The sequence below is a fragment of the Ictalurus punctatus genome, chromosome 28 (genome assembly GCF_001660625.3).
Source record: "Ictalurus punctatus breed USDA103 chromosome 28, Coco_2.0, whole genome shotgun sequence".
NCBI classification, from domain to species: Eukaryota; Metazoa; Chordata; class Actinopteri; order Siluriformes; family Ictaluridae; genus Ictalurus; species Ictalurus punctatus.
This window is the reverse complement of record NC_030443.2, coordinates 6,746,987-6,770,437: the sequence shown is the minus strand read 5'-3', so window position 1 is coordinate 6,770,437 and position 23,451 is coordinate 6,746,987. Positions and strand designations below refer to the sequence as shown.

At 37.9% G+C, this 23,451-nt stretch overlaps 1 protein-coding gene across 2 annotated transcripts in view; it reads right to left on the bottom strand.

Annotated features, from left to right (window-relative positions):
- lamc3 (laminin, gamma 3) overlaps nt 1–16,719 on the bottom strand; it is a 169,843-nt gene extending 153,124 nt beyond the window's left edge. Inside the window, exon 1 of one of the 2 annotated variants that reach the window (XM_017460411.2) lies at nt 15,846–16,719. In XM_017460411.2, the coding sequence (XP_017315900.1) occupies nt 15,846–16,224 (379 nt within the window). In that variant the 5' untranslated portion in view covers nt 16,225–16,719. The remainder of the gene's footprint in view (nt 1–15,845) is intronic. The other variant, XM_017460410.2, reaches the window with a different exon arrangement.
- Nucleotides 16,720–23,451: the final 6,732 nt, after the last annotated feature.

The following is a 23,451-nucleotide window of genomic DNA, read 5'->3' as shown; positions in this document are numbered from 1 at the left end:
TTCCAGGGGTATAAATGGAATACTGTTCATATCAAAAGATATCAATATTACATTACATTTTTTGGTATCTACATTAGATTAGTATAATATGGACAGAAAAGAATGGACACAAGTGCGTGAGACCCTATACTTAGCATGCAATCGAATAATCATTATCAGAGTCCATTATACGGGTCATAACACAGGCAGGCAGCAACACATATACAATGGTAATCTGTAATCAAGAAATAAGAATTACAAGCACAGGTCTAAACCAGAAAGCATATCAGAAACAACTAACAGGAAACATGGAGACTAGTAAACACAGCTCAGAATTTAACAACATGAAAGCATGGTAAAGCCTAGTTCACGGTGCACCAACAGACGCCTACCAACACCAACAGACATGTTTGTTGGGTTTTGTCAGATCAGTGTGTTAACCCTTTCAGCGTCTTTTTTCACTGACTGAACATGTTTAATCAGTGTTTATTGGTCGCAGTATGGTATGATTTTCCAACAGATTCTGACGTAATCTGACCTGGGCATGAACCATTGCTATGACAATGTTGCGCGACTCCTTGAAAACTCCATTAAAATGAAAGCCCATGCACTAGGTGTGCTAAATCTTTGCTGTGGGTAAAGTGGTAGATTTCTGGATGAATCAGAAAGAAGAGGATAAATTATGGATTGATTTGTTATTTGAATAAAATTGTTTATTTTGACCTGGGGTGAGGATCATCTACTCTTGTGTTTTGGTTTTAATTGGGAACATCTATTAACTGTATGCTATTTTCCATATTCTGTTTCATGAAGTAAGAAACAAAATCATAACAAATGTTTATAACTAACATTTGCTTAAAAATATTGTATATAATGTATGATTTAATAATGGTCTTAGGTTGCCACATACCCTAAGAAAGATGGCTTTCTTGGTGCAACTGCTTGGGGGAAAACCAAGCAAAATTTTGAAAGCTTTGCCCATCCTCTGTTTGCAGTTCTCTGTATAAATGTAAGTAAGCTCCCTGTCTCTCACGTTGTGACAACCAAGGCTTCACCCGCAACCTCTTTCACAATCTCATTCAGGAGAAGAATGGCAGGTAAAGTCACTAGTAATAGTAAAATTTTGATTGTGGTAAAGGAATCATTTTTAAACCAGTCTGAGTATAAATAAAAAACATTTGTTCGTGTCTGTTGGGGCAATGTGAACATGACAGTTGTTTCCCAACATTCTAAATCCAACGGCCAACTTTTAAAAGTTGGTGATTGTCTGTGTCTGTCGGTGCAGTGTGAACTAGGCTTAAGACTTTGCACTGGGACTAAGACATATTGGGATATGAACAGACTAGCTAATCAGAAACTTTCATTTCTGATTAAGACAAAGCATTTGTACCACTTCATAAAATAGGGATTAAACCACTGGAGTCACTGGATTACTTTTACGATGCCTTTATGAACTTTTTGGAGCTTGAAAGTTTTGGTTACTGGACTGTAAATGGAGGGACATCTCCCAGGTTTCTTCTTCATTTTCATGAAATCCGAATTCATTTGTATTCTGACGATGAATGAAAGTCTTTTTAGTTTAGAATGACATGAGGGTGAGTAATTGATGACATAATTTTTATTCTTAGGTGAATTATCCTTTAAGCTGGATCACTTTTTGCTTGAACCAAGTACAAAAGCACCAAAACTGGTAATAAAAAACATACAGAATAGTAGAATTATTTCATGCCGATCAGTAACATTTGTTTCAGGTAATTTCAGAGAGTGAATCGCCCCTTAGATTTGATCTTCATTGGAATGATACAGTGGGGGAAATAAGTATTGGACATTTTTTTCAGTAAATATATTTCCAATGAGGTTATTCAAATGAAATTTTCACCAGACATCAGAATTAACTCAAGAAATCCACAAATATAAAGAATTCACAACATTAAAGTCCATAAATAAAGTAATGTGTAATATAGTGGAATGACACAGGAAAAAAGTATTGAAGACACTAAGAAAAACCATTTCTCCAAGGCAAGGTAACGCAAGGAACCAGCTAAAATCCGTAAGTAGTTACAAAGTAATTATACCTCCTATCTGTGCAAAATAATATGAGCTGGGTTAGAAAATTTATGGTTTATAAAAAAGGCTTTTCATTACCAAGGTGTCACACAAGAAACATCTCATGATGGGTAAAAGGAAAGAACGCTCCTAAAACTTTCAAACCTTATTGTTGTGAAACATATTGATGGATTTGGATACAGATGTATTTCTAAACTTGTGGAAGTAGAAGTGGAAACAAGTGTAAGCAACATCACTCTGTCATCAACCAGCCACACACAGGAGCTCCTTGCAAGATTTCTGACCAGGGAGTCAAAAGAATAATCAGAAGAGTAGCCCAAGAGCTAAGGACCACTCAAAAAGTGCTCCAGAAACACTTGGAGGAAGCAGGTACCATCATAACAGAGAAAATGCACTCCACCACCATGGCCTCTATGCACGCTCACCCCGCAAGACTCCGTTACTAAAGAAAAGGCATGTCGAAGCGCGTTTTAAGTTTGCTACAACTCATTTGGACAAGCCTATGAAATACTGGGAGAGTATAGTCTGGTCAGATGAGAGCAAAATTTAACGTTTTGGCTGTCATACTACACACAATGTTTGGAGAAGAAATGGCACTGCACATCACCCTAAAAACACTATAACAACTGTGAAGTTTGGAGGTGAAAGCATCATGATGTGGGCGGTTTTTCATCGTATGGTACTGGCAGACTTCACATAACTGAAGGAATGATGAATGGAGCCTTTTACTGCAGATACTTGAGAATAGTCTGCTGCCATCCATCAGGATGATGAAGATGAGATGTGGGTGGACCTTACTGCAGGACAACGATCCAAAGCATACAGCAAAGGAAACTCTCAATTGGTTTCAGAGAAGAAAAAAAAAATCAAGGTGCTAGAATGGCCCACTCACCTGAGTCAAGTCACCTGACTTGAATCCAATTGAACAAGATTTAAAGACAATATGTTTAGAAGAATGGGAAAAAATCACACCTGAATAGTGCAGCCGATTAATTTCTTCATACAGGAAGTGTCTTGAAGCTGTCATTACAAACAAAGGCATCTAAAAGTATTAAATGCATTTCAGTTAGCGTGTGTGGATATGTGTGGATTTCTTGAGTTAATGTCAAAATCTGGTGAATATTTCATGTGAATAGCCTCATTGGAAATATATTTACTGAAAAAAATGTTGACACGTTCAATACTTATTTCCCCCACTGTATTTATCACTGACATATCTGGACATGTCATCAGCAGTGGTTGAGAAGGTATATGTGAAATACAGTTGCAGGTGTAAAATCACCCCCCCCCCAGAACACAGAGTACTAACTAAAAGTAAATAAAAACAATGAGCACACATTGGCTAAAATGATAGATGACAGAAATGAAAGTTTAGTGTTTTTTTTTTTGTTGTTGTTTTTTTGGATAGAATAATAGAATGAAATGGTTATAATGTTTGGTATTCAGAGTAAACAGTTCATGAAAAAATTATAAATAATGAATGCAGCTGCCTTTAAGTGTGTGTGTGTGTGTGTGTGTGTGTGTGTGTGTGTGTGTGTGTGTGTGTGTGTGTGTGTGTGTGTGTGTGTGTGTGTGTGTAGGCAGTACCGGGAACACAACATTAACAATTTAAAAGAGAAACTGAGGACAGCATTAAGAGACAACGCAACAGCACTAACAGAATTGAAATATTTGTAAGGTTGCTTAAATTCAAGTCACTCAAGGAGGCAATGTATCTATTTGTAAATCAAGAATGTATACAGTTATCTCTTTGGCCACGTAAGACACAGATGAGTGGATGCAAATAGGCTAAAACATGAGTGCTGGCCTGGAGGTCATCTGAGACTGCAGTTCTTTGGTCTTTTTTGGAGATTCAGCAAGGAGGAGAGGAAGCCATGACAGAAAAAAAAGTCTTGGAAAAATGTATTCTTTTGCTTTTAATAGGATTTATCCCTTTTGCTATTTTTTGTTGTTGTTGTTGTTGTTGTTGTTGTTGTTGTTTTCTACAGTGAAACGTACTGAAAGTTCTTAAATCTCAAACTCTTATAAGGCATTTCGGTCATTGTAATAATTTATTTTGAATTTTTAAAGAATATTTAAAAAACACAGGCTCTCGTAGTTCTGTCAGATCCAGTCCAGCTCCTGTCGGGAGGTAAATTAGTTACAAGTAGAAATGCTTGACTTTAAAATAAGTGTGTAAAGCAGGAAGCTGGCAACAGTGAGACAGAAAACGAGAAGAGCAGAAGGCTAAAAAAAAAAAATTCTGTGGGACTGTTTGAGAGAAAGACAAGTGAATGTAAGAAAGGTGCCCTTTCCAATATAAAGAAGAGATACTCCCTGATAAAATTAATTTATTGTAAAAGGTGAAATTCAGAAAGTACTAAATTCATATATTGTTTCAGTCCATACGGGATTTTGCTGAGATTTTTGTGTTTTTATTATTTTTATTTTTTTTGTGTGGAAAAATACTTGAATTGGTGAAATTGCAATCGCATGAAATTGTTTTCCATGGTCTTTCACAGATATGACTCATGTTTGACACATGTGAATCAAAAAAGGGCTTTGGTTGAATGCATGTGTGATGACGTCACATGACGCATCTTGGCCCAAATCTACGGAAAATCTACTGTAATTTAGAAAAATTGCATGCTTCTCTGAATATTGCAGAGTTAATATAATATATAATTTAATAATAATTTTGCATTCATTTTAATAGTTCCAGCCAAGGGTTATAAATTGATAAATCAACCTTCTGGCTTGAAACAATATATCCCTGTGAACGGGAATCTCCCAGCAGAGAAATTATCTCAGAGAGCCAAATTCGAGCAGGCCAATTCTGTGCTACTAGCAGCAGACGTAGCATGATCTTGGCTAACTCGTGCTAGAGCCTGTGGGAGCAGAGCATTTAGGGAAAACGTGTACAGACATGACCTCGGCCACGTGTGTACCATGCTGTCCAACCCTGACCCATTTTTTTGGTGAGGGAGGAGTGAGGGCAGACCATAGCAGGCAGTGTTTTGTCTCCTCAGAGGTGAACATTTCAACTTCCACTTGGCTGAACTTCTGTGATATAGACTCACCCACTTGTGGATGGGGCCTCCAATACCTGAGCCCCTGCCTCAACAGGATGTCTGTCCCGGAATGTTGCGTTTGCCCGGTTGCCCGGAATGTACATTACACTCACTAACAAAACTCCCCTCCCCCACCAGAGAAGAATTAGTTGACCGGGGCATGAACACAATCCTCACTGGTGATGTATGAGACAACCGCTGTATTGTTTAACATATGGTGACCTCTCAATTGAGGAGAAAAATTTCAGCGCTAGGAGTATGGCCCACACCTCTAGGTGATTTATATGCCACACTAGATGAGGGCCGCTACAGAGACCCCCGTGAGGGGCGCATCGGATATTACCAAGCTCTCAGAGCACGTAGGAATCGCCGCGTGACATTGATTACTCTCAGGGGTTTCATCTGAGGATGAAACCCCTGACTTTGAACTTCCACCACTGAACGGTCTCATGTGCAATGGGCCCAATGGTATGACATGGGCTGCTGCTGTCATAAGCCCCAACAGTCTCCGTAGAGACTGGAGGGGATGCCAAGACCTAACTTTATCTTGCTCAATGTTGATTGGATTGCCCTATTCATGTTGGGGATAGACAAGCACTCATCTTATTCGAATCCCATATAATCCCTAAAAAAGTTGCTGTTGAAAGCAACTTTCCCTGAGTTTCAACCTGAGCCCCAAGTTCCTCACGTGGGTGAGAACAATATGTGAATGTTAAATTGCTAACTTCCTGGACCATGCTAGAATTAACCAATGGTCTAGGTAGTTTAGCACAAGGATGCCCTGGAGTCAAAAGGAGCCAGCACAGCATCCATGCATGTCATGAAACTGCAAGGGGATAAAGCTAGATGAAGGAAGAACCAAAATTGAAACACATTGCCTCCAAACGTGAACCTAAGGAACTTCCTGTGACTGGGCAATGGAATATGCCACTTTTTTTAGATCTACGATATCTTCCAACTGGAACGATAAGTTTGAGCATCTACATCCTGAACCTGTATGTCCGAAGAGTACAGGTCAGATGACGGGCCGTCTTTCCTGTGGACCAGGAAATAATGGCTGTTAACCTCCCTCCCTCAGAGAAAGAGGTACATGTTCTATGGCCCCTTTGTCCAAGAGAGATCTACTTACTGCGCTAACGTTGGGCTCTGCATTGTGCTGACTAGTGTGGTGAGCATGCCTCTGAAACAGGGGGGTCGAGCTATGAACTGTACCCGGAACCCCTTTCTATGAAGGACAGAACCCATGGAGACACATTTGGCAGTAGGCACCACACTGCCAGATGGTCTTTAGTGAGGTTAACTTTCCACATTTTGTTGGAGGGAAAGCATCAGATTTCTTGCTGACCAGAGAAAACTGAAAACATGGGTCAACATTGATTAGAGGAGTGCTACAGCAATACTGGAGGCTAACTGCCATATCAACCTCTCGTCCCCTGATACCTCCCTCTGCGGGTCTTCAGGACCGGTTCTTTTTGCTTTTTCGGCACTTATTATTATTTTTAAATCAGGCCTACTAGCAGCCTGTGACTGTGGCTGCCCGGTCCTCCAGGCCTTCTGTGGGGGAGGCAGGCCACCACACTTGTCTTCTGTGCCTCCCTCACAATTCAGCAGGTCTACAACACTGCTACTGTATGCACAAGCAAGACCCGCTGACACATAGGCTTTGCCAACCAACGCAGAGGTGGTCTTACACGGCCTGGTGGGCAAAGCCAGACCCCCCATTACCCCCCCGCCCCATTTTGCTGCGGTCGATGGAGAGAAGTGGCTCAAAAGCACTTCCTCCACTTTTGGTATAGAAAAATAGCTGTACCGTCTATACCCCACAATGGCAATATAATCTGAAATTGGGGGGTTATAAACATGGCCAGAAGTGTGACATTCTATGGTGCACTTTTTTCTTTATGGGGCTGTTTTCTGTGGTGTGAGGGAGTGCTCTCCTTCTCACTGGCACTCCCCTCCCGGCTCCTCAGAGTCAGAGACGGTGGGTTGACTTTCCATACTGGAGCCCATTGTCCTTCGGCTAAGACGTGAGAGAGCCGAGAGTTAAGCTGCTTCATTGTGCCTCTTTTTTAAAAATATATATGTATATTATATGTATAAAATATATATGTATATTATATAGTGTCAGAGAGGGTGGGTATAGGAGAGCCAAATCTGGAAAAGCAAGAGATCGAGAAGCGCTCATGTCTGTTTCCCCTTTCAGATCCATTACGGGACCCCCAGGATCTGAGCCATTTGGCTGCATTGACAGCGGCTGACCCAGAGTCCTCAGGTTATGAAACCCATCTTGCTTTGGCTGAGAAGCAAGTGGGCAGAAAGTGAAGTCATGCCGCAGCGCACTTTTTTCTCTCACTCCTATACTCTTCAAAAAAAAAAATGTCTCTCCCCCTCTATATTAACATGAGAGCAGGGATTAACCCACTTTCTGAACTGTCTAAAGCTCATTCTGTTTGCAAAGGACAGCAACAGAAGAGAAAAGAAATATATGTATACTTTTGAAAATAGAGAGCAGTGAAGAGTTTTAGGCATGTTCATGCAGACAAATGACATGCAGCTGCGCTGAAGACAGCAGAGCTGAGGATGTGGTTTACAGACACTGTTTTATAGTCACACAACGTGCATTATACCATGTCACCTGACCACAGCAAGCCTAAAAATAGGCATGATTTCACCAGACTTCAGATACTGGCCACACGCAAGGACGCTTCCCCCAGCATGAAGATCACGCAACGCTGAGTTACCTTTGAAACGGAAGAACATTTTCTGGCAGATTTATAAAATTTTCGGCAATGTTGATTTATTTTTTACTCTTGTGCATAAGTTGATAAATGCTAAATGTCATTTGCACAGTTCATTTACAATGCCGTACACTAATATTGGCACCCTTGGTAAAGATGAGCAAAGATGTCTGTGAAAAAATGTCTTATGCTTAACCTTTTGAGATTTTGTTAAAAGAATTTGCCAAAATACTCTGCTCTCATGGATATCAAACAATTGCAAACACAACACAGGTTTATATACATAAAAAAGATATCTTTGTGAAATATACACATCAATTATTGGCACCCTTTTAGTCAATAGTTTGTGGTACCTCCCTTTGCCAAGATAACAGCGCTGAGTCTTCTCCTATAATGCCTGATGAGTTTGGAGAATACATGGCAAGGGATCTGAGACTATTCCTCCATACAGAATCGCTCCAGATCTTTCAAATTTCAAGGTGGACTCTCCTCTTCAGTTCACCTCATAGGTTTTCTTAGGGTTTCCAATCAGAGGACTAGGATCGCCATGGCAGGACCTTAATTTTGTGGTCAGTAAACCATTTTTGTGTTGATTTTGATATAGGTTTTGGATCATTGTCCTGCTGGAATATCCAACCATGGCCCATTTTACGCTTTCCTGCAGAGGCAGTCTTCATTTAATATCTGTTGAAATTTGATGGAGTCCATGATGCAATGTATCCTAGCAAAATGTCCAGGTCCTCTTGCAGAAAAACAGCCCCAAAACATTAAAGAGCCACCACCATATTTAACTGTGGACATAAGGTAATTTTCCATATGGCTACTTCTGTATGCATACCAAAACCACCATGTTTATTGTCAATAAAGACCACTTATATAACAAATACACTTATTTTTGGTTTCATCTGATCATAGAACCTGATCCCATTTGAAGTTCCAGTAGTGTCTGGCAAACTAAAGATACTTGCGTTTGTTTTTGAGAGTAGAGGCTTTTTTCTTGAAACTCTTCCAAACAACTTGTAGGTGATTTCTGATTGTAGTTTTGGAGACTTTCTGACCCCAAGACACAACTAACTTCTGCAATTCTCCAGCTGTGATCCTTGGAGATTTTTTGGCCACTCAAACCATCCTCTTCCAAGTATATTGAGACAATGAAGATAGACATCCAATTCCAGGTTGATTCATAACATTTCCAGTTGACAGGAACTTCTTAATTATTGCCCTGATGGTGGAAATGGGCATTTTCAATGCTTGTGCTGTTTTCTTAGATCCACTTTCCATTTTGTGAAGCTCAACAATCATTTGCTGCACATCATAGCTATATTCCTTGGTCTTAACCACTGTGATGAATGACTAAGGGAATTTGGTCTCTGTGTTACCTCATATTTATACCCCTGTGAAACAGAAAGTCATGGCTGAACAATTTCCTCTTTCTAGTCACCCAGGTGTACAAAAACTGTAAAATATCAATGGGAATATACTTCAAATATATGTTTCTCATATGAATTCATATGGGTGCCAATAATTGTTGCACACCAATATTTAAGAACGTTTTTATTTATTTATATATATATATATATATATATATATATATATATATATATATATATATATATATATATATATATATATATATAAACCTGTGTTGTGTTTGCAATTGTTTGATATCCATGAGAGCAGAGTATTTTTGAATTTTGAATTTTTTGTGACTATTGGTCAGAAGCCTCTCATGCTAACATGCTCTTCAGTCTCATTGACTTCAGTCATGTTAGAGGAGCAGGAACGCGTGTTGTAAGGAAACCTGATGTATTCAGGTGCATGCAGCTCGTACAGGGAGTTTACAGCACCTTGAACATTGAGACATACCAGATCACTCACTTATCGGTCACTAGCTCTAAAGTGTTGCACAGCATCTTCTAAAGATGCTGTGCCATTGAGCCATAATTATTTTTCCCACAAATGTAATATTTATTTAATTTATACCTTTACTATAAAATTACTGGGTTTCAGAAATTTTTCACAAAATTCATGTGCAATTGAAATAAATTAATATTTAAACATGACAGCATAATCTGTGTCTAACATTGCAGTCAAATTGAACTCATCGCCAATTATATGATTTGAAGCCGATCAATCATGTAAGTCTTCTTATAAATGTAAATTTCAATTTTAATGTATAAAATATAAAATGTAGAAATTTTCTCAAACAAAGGAGCTCTCAATGAATATGAATGTTTTCCGAATTAACAAAATTTGCATGAACAAATTTAGTGTGTAAATACTTTAATAATAATTTAATAATAATTTACAAATAAATATACAGCTTGATAAATGAGGCCTATTAGTGAGAGCTATGTTCTCGTGTTATGATTACAACATATCCCTTATCCCTTACACTTATCCCTTGTAGTCTACACACCAATAGTTATTGCGGCAGAATGTGTAATCCTTGTTTATGATTCAGTCGACTAAACCATCCTGTATGCGCATTGAACTTGAAGAGCTCAGCTACTATATGTGAGTGTCTGTGTTAATTACTTTGCACCAGACTAAGTATTTCTGAGTGGCACCTGCTGGAATTTAATATTGTTTATTTTATATCTAGCAGAAGGGAATACATAACCATCTACAACTCATTCCCATCTGCCGGTTATGGGCATCTTGGGTTGCCAAATAATTTTTCTCACCATGACATAAAATATGACATAAAATATGTCTGAGCTCTATATGAAGCTGGAATATCTCTACAGAGATAGAAATGCTTTAAACAAGTACTTTTCATGAAGTCTTATAACTATTTCAAAGATATATAGCCACAGAGGTGCCAAGAAATCAAGAATATCAGAGAGAGAGAAAACAATGATAAAGTGATGGTAAAGCATTTAGTGGTTGAACTGATAACAGAAGTATTTGAATTTATGAGACCAATCAAGTGTATATGCTTGCATTATAAAGTTACTTAATATACAAAAAAATAACTATGAAGGACATTATAAGACTACATGCTGAAATGGCAGGGTTGCAAAGAGAAGGCCACTGGTCTCCAGAAAGAACATTACTGCCAATCTGCAGTTTGCTAACGATCACATGGAAAAGCCAGAAGGTAATTGGAAAACTGTTTTGTGGACAGAACTTTTTGGTTTAAATGAGAAGTGTTATGTTTGGGGAAACATTGCATTCCAGCATAAGAACCATATCCCATCTCTGAAACATGCTGGTGGTAGTACCATTGTTCGGGCCTATTTTGCTGCATCTGGGCAAGGATTATTTGTCATCAGTTATGGAACAATGAAAGGAAAATGTCAGGACATCTGTCTGTGAACTGAATCTCAAGAGAATGTGGCAAGACAACGACCTTAAGCACACAAGTCATTCTACCAAAGAATGGTTAAAGAAGAATAAAGTTAATGTTTTGGAATGGCCGAGTCAAAGTCCTGACCTTAATCCAGTAGAAATATTGTGGAAGGAACCAAAGCAAGCAGTTCATGTGAGAAAACCCACCACCATCTGAGAGTTGAAGTTGTTCTGTACTGAGGAATGGGCAAAAATTCCTCCAAGCCTATGTTCAAGACTGATCAACATTTACCAGCAACGTTTAGTTGCAGTTATTGCTGCACAACTGGGTCACACCAGATTCTGAAAGCAAATGTTCAAATACTTTTGCCTCTCACAGAAATGTAATTTTGGATAATTTCCCTCAATAAATAAATAACCAAGTATAATATTTGTGTCTAATTTGTTTATCTTTGTCTAATTGTAGGAATTGTGTGAAAATACAATGATGTTTAAGTCATATTTATGCAGATATACAGAAAATTTTAATTCTATATTCTAATTATTTCAAGCACCACTGTAGCTTATTCATCCATAATAACTAGCAGCACCTCCATTTTCTACCTAGCAAGAGAGACTACAGACTACAATTATTATTATTATTATTGGCTCACAAGACTGAAGTTTGCAAATTCACAGGTCAAGGTTCACCTATATAAAGTCATCTTTCACAGCCATTTGGTGAATTGTAATCAAAATTCTTAAATGCTTTGGGTGGCACCTCTATATACAAATCACTAGCCTGAAGCTACAGTGTTGGAGAGTTTGTGAGATTCTCTGACAATTTTTGAGTTTTTGCTGTCTCCACTGAACAAATGTCCATGGGACAATGCCTGTGGGGGCTTGACACCATGTCAGCATTGCATAATGTGCTGCTTCTTTGTCTGAAAATTTCAAAAGCACCGCATGGCATCTGTCTCTCATATTGGTTTCTAGAAGATCGTTGCGGGAAAACTACAATGAAAACCAGATGGGTGAGGTATTCTTTGTGAGTGTGTGTGTGTGTGTGTGTGTGTGTGTGTGTGTGTGTGTGTGTGTGTGTTTGTATGTGTCTGTGTGTGGGAAAGACCTGACCTGAAATCTATGCAATGAGACCTCTGCTGCTTTTTGTGTTTGTCTTCTTCCTTGTAGTGTTTTGTTTACCATCCCTCACATATGCACATGTGTGCTGATGCATGTCTGAGTCCAGGAAGTAATTTGTTTGGTTTGGAGGTAAGAGAGAGCTGAACACAGACCCCTGACTAAAAGCCATCCGGTGATCAAAAGGAAAAAGTAGAACCTAAGATGAAAGAGACAGTCATAGTAGACTTTCTCTCATGATTTCCTTTTCAGATATTCAGGTCTTGGCACCAGGGATGTTGGTTCATTTAGTACAGCTCAAATCAATAGTGGCCCACTGGCACATGATATTTCTGCTTTTAAAGACAATATTATACTATTCAGGTTTGACGTTAACATTTACAGTTGACATTTAACCCTCTGGGGTCTCATCTTCATAACCTTTTCCAGAGCATCAGTATATCACACCTTTAACTATCAGAATTCCACTTCTGTATAGTTTGTCCTTGAACAATGCTTGCCGCTTGATGTTGACTCCAAGCCGTTATGTGTTACCTAAATTAATGAGACAGAATTCTAGCCAATTTAGTACATGTGTATTGGTTAGTATAATCAGAAGTTTCACTTGAATGTCTGGAATGAAAGAAAAATATGGGTGGGAAATTTCAAACAGATGCAGTCATGTGAAAAAATAAGTACACCACATGGAAATTGTTGGCTTTTTTGACATATTTGATCAATAAACATTTGGTCCTCTTTGAAACAGTGCCTATTAATAAAGTTGATATGCTCTATCAAATGACAACAAATTGACATTTTGTAATATTTGTCACAATTTAAATTAACAAAAAAACAGATCGGTCACATGTAAAAAGTATGTGCACCCCTACATTTATCACACCAAATCCATAAAATTAGAATCAGGTGTTTAGGGAGCGCAGGTGGAACCTGTCTTATTTAAACCTCTCACATCTAGTGTCTGGTGTTCCCTGCTATTGAGGTGTGTGGTGTCATCATGTCTAAAGAGTTCTATAAGGCCTACAGATTGCATAGGCATTCATGTGGATGTCTATGAATCTGACAAGAGATTTAAAATGATCTCCAAATTATTTCAAATACATCATTCCACTGTGAAGAAAATCATTTACAAGTGGCGCAGATTTCAAACGACTGCCAATTTGTCTAGGACTGGCTCCCCCAGCAAATTCAGCCCAAGCACCTCAAAATTTCACCGCAGGATCTGTCAAGTAAGTCTTCCAACTGTTGGCCTCAAAGTGCATGCTTCTACAATATGAGTGCATGCCAGGAAAAAGCCTTTGCTGTCTGAAAAGAACATTAGAGCAAGACAGTGAACATATAGGCAAAGACCAGGACATTTGGCATAATGTGCTCTGGACATACGAATCAAAGATAGAATTGTTTGGCCACAGTAACAGCAGACATATTTGGCTCTGACCAAAGACAGCTTTTCAGGAGCTTTTCATGAGCCACAGTGGTGGAAATGTTATGGTTTGGGGTTGCTTTGCTGATCCTGGACTGGACATTGATTCAACTATGAATTCTGCATCGTATCAAAGAGTGATTAAATATAATTGTGAGGTCATCTGTCCGAAAGTTGAAGTTAAACCGAAAGTGGACCTTTCAACAGGATTATGATCCTAAGCACACTAGCAAATCCAACCAGGAATGGCTCAAAAAGACTAAATGGAGGGTTATGGAACAGCCTAGTCAAAGCCCAGATTTGTATGCCATTGAAATGTTGTAGGGGGATTTGAAATGGGCAGTACATGCAAAAAGAAAAAAAAAACACTCAAACATCTTGCAACTGAAGGAATATTGCATGGAAGAGTGGTAAAAAATTCTAGCAAGCCGATGTCAGAGACTGATGGACTATTATGCAAAATGCCTACAAGAAGTTATTTCTGCTAAAGGGAGTGATACTAGCTTCTGAGGCCCAGGGTTAATTTACTAGAACCTTCCTTAGTTCCTGCATATTCTTACTTTTGCTCTGTCTTTGCCATGGCTCTGTACGAATAACTCCAAGTATAGCATCCATCCATCCATCCATCTATCTATCTATCTATCTATCTATCTATCTATCTATCTATTTTAAGGAAATTTGTCTGGAATAAGTCACTGACCGTGATTCAAAAGACTCTCTATTGACTCCAGCTTTCCTGTATTGCAATCGATTTTGAAATCCTGAATATAACATGCTACATGCAGTCTTTAACATTTTATTCTGAATACATTTTTAGGGTGCAAGGCACTGACATTTTTCCAAGCAAGGCAACCACAATAACCTCTCTATAAAAAGGGGTATGGTTAATGCTTGAGATTTTAAGCTTTGCAGGTTCTATAAAAAACTTGACATGGCACTACAACAGTTTAAAATGACTTGACATGTTGAATATTTGCTCAAAGGGAAGCAATAATGGTTAAGACCAATTACATTATTACAAAATAACACTTTTTCAAGCCTCACAGTTCAGCCAGTTTGATCTTGTACAATGTTGACCTTTTGTTAAATGACATAAGGTATGTGACCAAGCATGCACTCAAGCAATCATTTGGACCTTACAATGATGATGCAAATATGTACAAGCATAAAACTTCACAGGCTGATGGTTTTTACAGACAGCTGTTTTGCATTAACATTTTAAAGAGATTCTTGAAAAAAAAAATACTACTAATAAAAGTCTTTATGTGGGCTAATTTCAATTGTTAATATATTTTCAGTTATGTAAATTGTATTTGGAGACAAAGAATGATTAGTTGGCAGTTGGCACCACCCCCACCCCCCAAAATGAAGTAGGACAATCAGGATCCAATAAAGAGAGGAAATCACCACAGGAAACTAATAAATCTTGAATGACTCATGAAACAACAGCAGTAAATCTTCAAAAAAATCTGTACCTTGTGTGACTGAATTAGCAGTATTCAATTATAGAGGCATTTTATATATATATATATATATATATATATATATATATATATATATATATATATATATATAATATATATATATATATATATATATATATATATAATATATTTGAATTAATAAGTGTGGACAAATACATATGCTTGAACCCTAACCCTTTTCTGTTTGTTCTTGAAAACAAATGTAGTATTTTAATATGTAATCAGAGAATGCATGATAGTTCCTACTCATCACTGAACTGAACTGAAATAGCAGCATTCAAGCAAATTCAAATTGATTGTTTAGTGTAGGTGAAATGGGATGCCTAAATTAAAAGGGGTATTGTTGAGTGAACACTCTTCTCATAACACTATGGAGTGGTTCATTTCACCATTTGGTTAGCAAATATTTCTCTTTTATTGCTCTTGCAAAATGAAACTTTCAGCCAAAATGACAGTGTGGCTACCAGAGAACAGAAGCCTGTAGGAACATTTAACAGAGTCTACTTGGCATAATAGTGCACCAAAATAGTCTAACCTAATAGAATACCATAAATAGTCTCCATTTATTACTTCCAAATCTATCATGAAGTCATGTGCACAATGCTAACTGGGAATTAACTAACATGATTAACAAACCAAAAATCAGTTCTTGTTTGCACTGAGAAGAAATGTTCTTAGTTTCAAATAGTCTTACCTAAGTGTAGTGTTAGATTGACAGAGTTGGGATACTGCACTCCGTAAAACATGGACTGGCTTTGCCACCAGGTAGGTTCCTCGTCACTGTGGAAGTCGTTCAGGTAGGTGGCATTGTGGTTTGTCTCAAGGTCTGAAGCATCACAATGGCGACAGGAGCGTGTGGAACCCGTTTGCATGCAGTAGTCTTCAGGAGGAGAGCCGCACACGTTTGAAACAATTACAGTACGGTTGAAAGCCGCATTCTCAAATTTAGGCATGCAGACACTTTGTGTGCCTTCCTTATTGTGGCAGGAGTCCATCCCAGCAAAAACATATGAATATGAGAGGAATAACAGAAAAAGGATGGAGATGACAGAAGAAAATGTAGTGAAATGCATGTTTTATAAATCAGCAAAAGTAGTAAAATAAGGCAAAGTAAATTACTAGAGTAAGTAAAGTGATTTGGTGGACACAAGAAATGGAAAAAGGAAATGAAAATTAAAGCCTGCCTCAAACACATGAAACTGAATGTCTGATCATTAACACCATATGTATTAGTACAAATACGCACTCAGATGTACACACATGCATGCTTGAGCATTTAACCACAATGTTAGAATCAGTGAAAAGACTAAATACTTTACTTAAATAACATAAGTATTACATAGACATGCAGTGCCATGCAGTTCAACAAACTGTCATTTTTTTCAGGAATACAAAAGAAGCTCCACAAACTCACATGCATGTTATAGAAACATAAAAGTTGTGAAAAGTTTGGAATGTTTCCTTGTGCTCTCATGAGGAGCAGTCTTCATTCCTCCTTTCTTTCCTGAAGACTCAAAATATGTTTCTCATCTAATACATTCAATGGGACGAGCGTGAGTGCGCGCGCACACACACACACAGAGGCACAGATGGGAAGGAAGGGCAAACTAGGCAAGAGGCACCATGACAGGGTGTAGACTAAAGGAGGAGGGGTAAAATCAGATGAAATTATTGAGAGAAATACAGAGATAAAAGGGTTAGAAGGAGCAGCGCCTCCTTTTTGAATAGACTGGTATTGCAGTTTATGTTTTTGTATTACCTAGTTTTATGTTAATTTATCAGGTCTCTGCATTTAAAATCTACCACTACTTTATTTATGACATGCTTTCATTCAAAGCAAATGCAGTCCAACCACACAGTTTAGCCGGTACTTGCTCTGGTATTCCATGGATTTGAGCTAAATTGAGATCAAACATTTTGAGTTTGAATTAAGTTTGAGCTTGATTTAAGATCAAACACAAAGGACAAAGTGAAAAGAGTATGTCATTGTCTACAGATATTGATATCTGAAGTTTTCTTAATTTAAAGTATTTTAGGGTGCTCACATATGCAACCTTTAATCTATTTATATCAAACCCTGTTTTTCTCCCTGCGTGTTCCCATTATTTAGGCAGATGCAAAAACAGCAATCACACTTGGGTATATTCCGAGATAGTGTAATTAGTTGGAACTCTTAGCACCGTTCAATAGAAGTGAGAAAGTGATTAGATCCTGAATCACCCCAATTGCAGGACATGAACCAAGCATGCCATGTATTTTGTTAATGCAGCACAGCGGTAATGTCATTTATGCTCTGGATATTCGACCTGCTAACAAAAAATGACTGATACGATACAAAAAATATTTTGTGTGAAGTAGTTATTTATATAATTATCTAGTAAATTCCTGAGTTCTGGCGGCATATTCTCCGTACTTTGAGATTCGTACACTGACGTGGTGAAGGTTTGTTACATTTGTTTTGGGTTTTGGTTAATTTAATTATGTTCATTCTGAAAGTAAACCAATCTCCCATAACAATCTCACATCCAAAGCACCCTTAGTTGAAAGCGATCTGTGCTGAATAAAGAATAAATAGAAAATGTGGGCCTCAGACGTCAGCTAGATCTTGTCTGGTATGTATAATAATTTTTCTGGACTGGAAAATGTGGCCTCTGGGTGACTCGAATTGCAGTGCAAATATGAGCACCTGGAGTGCAGTTGAGAGCTTTGTGACTGGGGTCCTTGACTTAGCTAGACCATTACCCAAGATCTGATTTTAAGATCTGGCATAATTGGCTCAGGCCCACTCCAGGAATATAGCTAATGGGCTAAGTCAGCTTGAGGAGAGCATTCTGATCCAGTACTTTCCCCATGTGGATATTTTGCCTGAGGTAACTCCAACTTATCACAGTAGCTAGGACTCTATATCATTATAAATGTAGTGTTTAATTTAAAAAAAAAAAAATTCTTAAAATAACTGCATTTATGTATATTGTTGATCTGTTAACCATACTTTTCTGGCCACATATGTTCAGGATCATTAAAGTTGCAATCTTACATCATCTCTGCAGTTTCATGTGCCAGTTGTGTAGATATAAACCAATCAGAGGCATTGTACAAACATTTGGCATACCCAAAACAACAAATTGGAATGTCCTGAAAAAGTTAGAAAGCACTGGTGTACTGAGCAACAGACACAGAATGGGTCATCCAAAGAAAACAACAACCGCTGATAATAGAAACATTGTGAGAGCTATGAAGAAAAACCAAAAAACATCAGTCAGTGTCATCACCAACAACCTCCACAGGACAGGGGTGAAGGTATCATAATCCACCATTTGAAGATGACTTGGAGAGCAGAAATATAGAGGTCATACCACAAGATGCAAACCTCTCATCAGAAGTAAGAATTGGAAAGCCTGATTGGAATTTGCAAAGAACCAGAGATGAGCCACAAAAATTCTGCAACCAAGAATAACCTCTACCAAAGTGATGGAAAGGCCAAAGTGTGGAGAATGAAAGGATCTGCTTATGATCAAAAACATACAAGCTCATCTGTGAAACATTGTGGAGGTAGTGTCTTGGCTTGGGCTTGCATGGCTGCTTCTGAAACAGGCTCACTAATCTTTATTGATTATGTAACTCATGATGGTATCAGCAGAATGGATTCAGTAGTTTACTGGAACATTTGCGCAATTTACAGAGAAATGCATCCAAATTAATTGGGCAGAACATGTAGCAAGACAATGATCCAAAACATACTGGCATCTCAAAAAAGAACTTTATCTTGGGGAAAGGTTGAGACTGCATTTCACATCCTGAAGAGGAGACTGAAGGGAGAAACCCCCCAAAACAAACAACAACTGAAAGTGGCTGTGGTAAAAGCCAGAAAAGCATCACAAAAGAAGAAACCAACAATTTGGTAATGTCAGTGAGTTGCAGACTTGATGCAGTTATTGCAAGCAAGGAATATGCAACCAAATATTGTGTTATTTACCTTAATTTACTTCAAGACTTATCTGTTCCTATACTTTTGCTCACCTAAAAATTGGCTTGTCTGATTCAAAAGGTTCTATGTTTTATGTTGTTTAAAACATCTAGATGTAAATACCAGGAAATAAAAGCTGAAATCCTAATCTCTCGTCGTATATCTATCTTTTGATCTCAAACCCAAAATGTCTTTGGTTTTAGCACAAACAAATTAATTGACCTTGCCATTCCAACAGTTTCAGGGGTAACTGTAGGTGTACAGTGCTGTGAAAATACAGTGCTGTGATTTCTTCTGTTTTTGTGTAAATTTCATACTAAATAGTTTTAGATCTTCAAACAAAATACAACATTAAACAAAGGCAACCTGAGTAAAAAAAAAAAAAAAAAAAAAAAGTTATCCAACACCTATTATCCATATGAAAACCAAATTGCCCCTACTAATGGCTTCTAGGACTAGGACTTACTCCTATGTTTTGGATCATTGTACTTGCTGCATAATCCAGTTGCTCTTGAATTACAGTGTAAAGACTGAATGTCGAACATTCTCCTTTAGGATTTTCTGGTAGAGAGCAGAATTCATGTTTTCCTCAACTACTGCAAGGTGCCCAGGGCCTGAAGGAGCAAAGCATCCCCACACCATCACACTTCCTCCATCATGCTTGACCGTAGGTATATTGATGTTAATTTTGTGGAATTCAGTATTTGGTTTATGCCAGATCTAATGGGACGCCTGTCTTCCAAGCAGTTCCACATGTCACTCATCAGTTCATAGAACATTTTCCCAGAAGTTTTGAGGATCATCAAGGTGTGTTTTGGCAAAATTAAAATGAGCCATAATGTTCTTCTGGGTTAGCAGGGGTTTTCACGTCACCACTCTTCCATGGATGCTATTTTTGCCTAGTGACTTTCTGATAGTGGAGTCATGAACAGTGGCCTGTAGTTCTTTTGATGTTGTCCTTGGCTCTTTTGTGACTTCTTGGATGAGCAGTTGCTGTGCTCTTGGAGGAATTTTGGAAGGTCGGCAGCTTCTGGGAAGGTTCACTACTGTGCCAAGTTTTTTCCCCATTTTGAGATAATGGCTCTCAGTGTGGTTCTTTGGAGTCCCAAAGCCTTTGAAATAGCTTTGTAACCCTCCCCAGACTGATGTATTTCAATCACTTTCTTCATAATTTCTGGAATTTCTTTCAACTTTGGCATAGTGTTTTACTTGGTAAGACCTTTTAACCAACTTCATGCTGTTGAAAAAGTTCTATTTAAGTGTGGATTTGATTGAACAGGGCTGGCAGTAATCAGGCCTGGTTGCGTCTAGTTAGCGACTAGACCAGCTAAACCCCATTATGAATATTTTCACTTTTAAACTTCACAATAATTTTCACTTCGCAATATTTTTACTTTATTGATTCCCAAGGGGGATTAGGGTGCTTCAGGACATTGAAGTATTAGGTAAAGGTATAACATTCAATATAGAAGATTACATGAAGATTTAAGATTTTTTATAATGCCCCTGTGAAGTAAACTACATGCAATGTGTAGATTATGAACATATGCATGTGGCATACCTAGGAACTGCACCTACTTGAATAGTATTATCACTAAATGGCATTACACCAGGGCCATTTTTTAAAAATGGACTAGTGGGGTTAAGCCCTCCGTCTCTTTCAAATTTAAGGTTTAATTTCTGCCTTTAATGTTGACTTTTCAACGAAGAAATTAAAATGGATTGTCTGTGAAATCCAAAACAATATCATCGCCAGCAGTCATGAGAAAAAATATACATTTCAAGTAGAGACTGGGTCTGATTTCTTGCTAACCCTCACTGTAAGTTCAGGCATCCTATCAATGATAATTGTCAAGTAGTGGAAAATTGAGTTTGAAACCAAAGTTGGGTGTGACGTGACAGTGTAAAATACAATAGCAGGAGTAATAAACATAAGAAGGTAGATTGTTTACTTTTTATACTTTTTCCTCCAAAAAGCCTTTGACGGAGAAACTAGAAATAAATTGACTAAGCACAAAGTTTCCAACAGTATACAAATTACACAAACAACTGAGCCATATGTTTTGTGTAAATAAATAATAATGAGAGAAAGAGAGAGAGAGAGTATTGTTTCATTTGTAAGAGTAGCTGCAGAAGTGAAGTGCAAGTAATGTCTCCCTAATGGGCTGCACCCTACTGTGTAGAATTATTTGTAGGTGGATAAGATTGGCAAGTCCATCAGAACACAACCATTAGGATAGTAGAAAAATATTGAGATGAATGAGCTGGCATCTCACTGGGGTTTCCACTAACAGTTTTCTACAGCTGAGTGGAAACTGAGTATTGATCTCATGTTGAAAATGGTGGCACATTTTGAGCCTACTTTTGCTCTTCCTATCACTCTTTGAAAAACGTTCCTATAAATGAACCCTGTAAGCCAGAAGAAGCACTTTGAAATCTTGGTTACGTGGACATGATCTATCTATTGTAGCAATAAGTAATATAAATAGTAAAACATATCCACAAACATTTCCACGAAAGCATTATGATCTGTTATAACTTGCTCTGGTGTTTTCTCAAACACATTTTATGGTACTACTTTATTTGGAGTATCCTTATAGAAAAAGGTGAACTAACTTCCAACAGCATGTCAACTATGGTTGGGTAAAATAGAGTTTTGGAAAGTAATGTGATATATCAGTAAAACAGTCAGTTTCAACTGTGTATCAGTACAATGCAATACTGTAGTATCAGTAGTTATCATGTGAGTTTTTGGTTAATACCAAGTAGTAACTTAAATACCTTAACCCGTTCATACAGGAATTCAAAGTGTTGTTTGTGATTGTTGCGGCCAAAAATGCTCGATTTTGCTGCCGCATTTTTTGTGCTTTTTTTGCGTAAAACTACTTGAATTGGCAAAATTGCAATTGTGCAAAATTGTTTTGCATGGTTTTTCGCAGTGATGTTTATTGGTAAATGAGACATTTTAGCTGTAACCATGATCGACACACATGAACTGAAGAAGGCTTTGACTGAATAAGCATTGTGATGACATCCCATGGTGCATCTTTGCCCAAATCTACGGAAAATCTGTGGTAATTTAGAAAAATTGCAAGCTCCTCCAAATATTGTGGAGTTTTATTGATTTTGCATTACTTTCCACGATTGCAAAATAAAAAAATTCTGGAGGAACTGCTTTACCAACTGTCAATAACATATCACCTTTCTATCAGTAACATTTAGTTCAGTATTAATCTGCAGTAGCAGACATTATTGTGAATATCATATCCATGTTTGGAGATAATCAGTAAAATATCAACAAACAATCAGCAGCATATTAACCAAGTATCAGTTAAGAATCAGACATTTAATGTGAGGATTGCTCGGTCTTGGCAGCAGATGCACTTCCTGGTACATCACCTCACTGAGACCAGGCTGAGATTAGCTGCAGAGCAGTGGGACCTCTGCTGTGACCCAGTTGTTTGTCCCAAAATCCCGAAGGGAAATGCTTTTCAACACAACTTATTGTAATCCCATGGCCAGGCACCTAGGGGCAAATAAAACACTACACCTTTTTAATAGCCCATTTTTATAGGCCTGACATTTGTGGTGATGTATATCAGTTGTGTTCATTTTGCTGCGAATGAATCTTCTGACCACCCCAAATGCACAGTTGAGTCGTCTTCCCTTTTTATTGAGATCCTCTTGTAGAATTTGTATGCATGTTTTTGTGTCCAGAATGTGTGTTCATATTAGTCCTTGTGTACTAAGTCCAAAATGATAGCACGCAAGAGACAAAGAATGATCAGACATCAGACAAAAGAACCAGACAATAATAGGAAGAGTAATCAAATGAACAGGCAAACAGTCTAGACATTCTAGGCTAACTAGAAAGAACAAGACACAGTTAGACAGTTGGCAATAAACTATTGAAAATGTTCAGTTCATATACATTAAATGAGAAAGTGAAAAGGGTATTCGGGTCAGAGGTCACACTAGAACCTAGGAGAGCGCAACATTGAGGGGTAATATCTTGACCTGGTGTTACACTTTTGTTCTTTCTTTCTCAATTATTTGGGACTTGATTAAATTGAAGTGGGAGGTAGATATGCAATCATTACCAGCCATAAAATGCCTTAATTAAAATGTTCCCCATTCTCATCTTCAACTTCCTTTTTCATCCAATGTTCCCAGATTCAGAAATTTCCTTGTTTTTAATTTAGCCAGCTAATAATTGAGCATGCAAGGCTTAGCACTTCTGAGGTGGTCAGAAAAAAATTGTGTGTGTGTGTCCATTGACCCAAGACACAATCAGGAACAAACCACTCAATTCCAAGATGCAGACTAAAGGTAC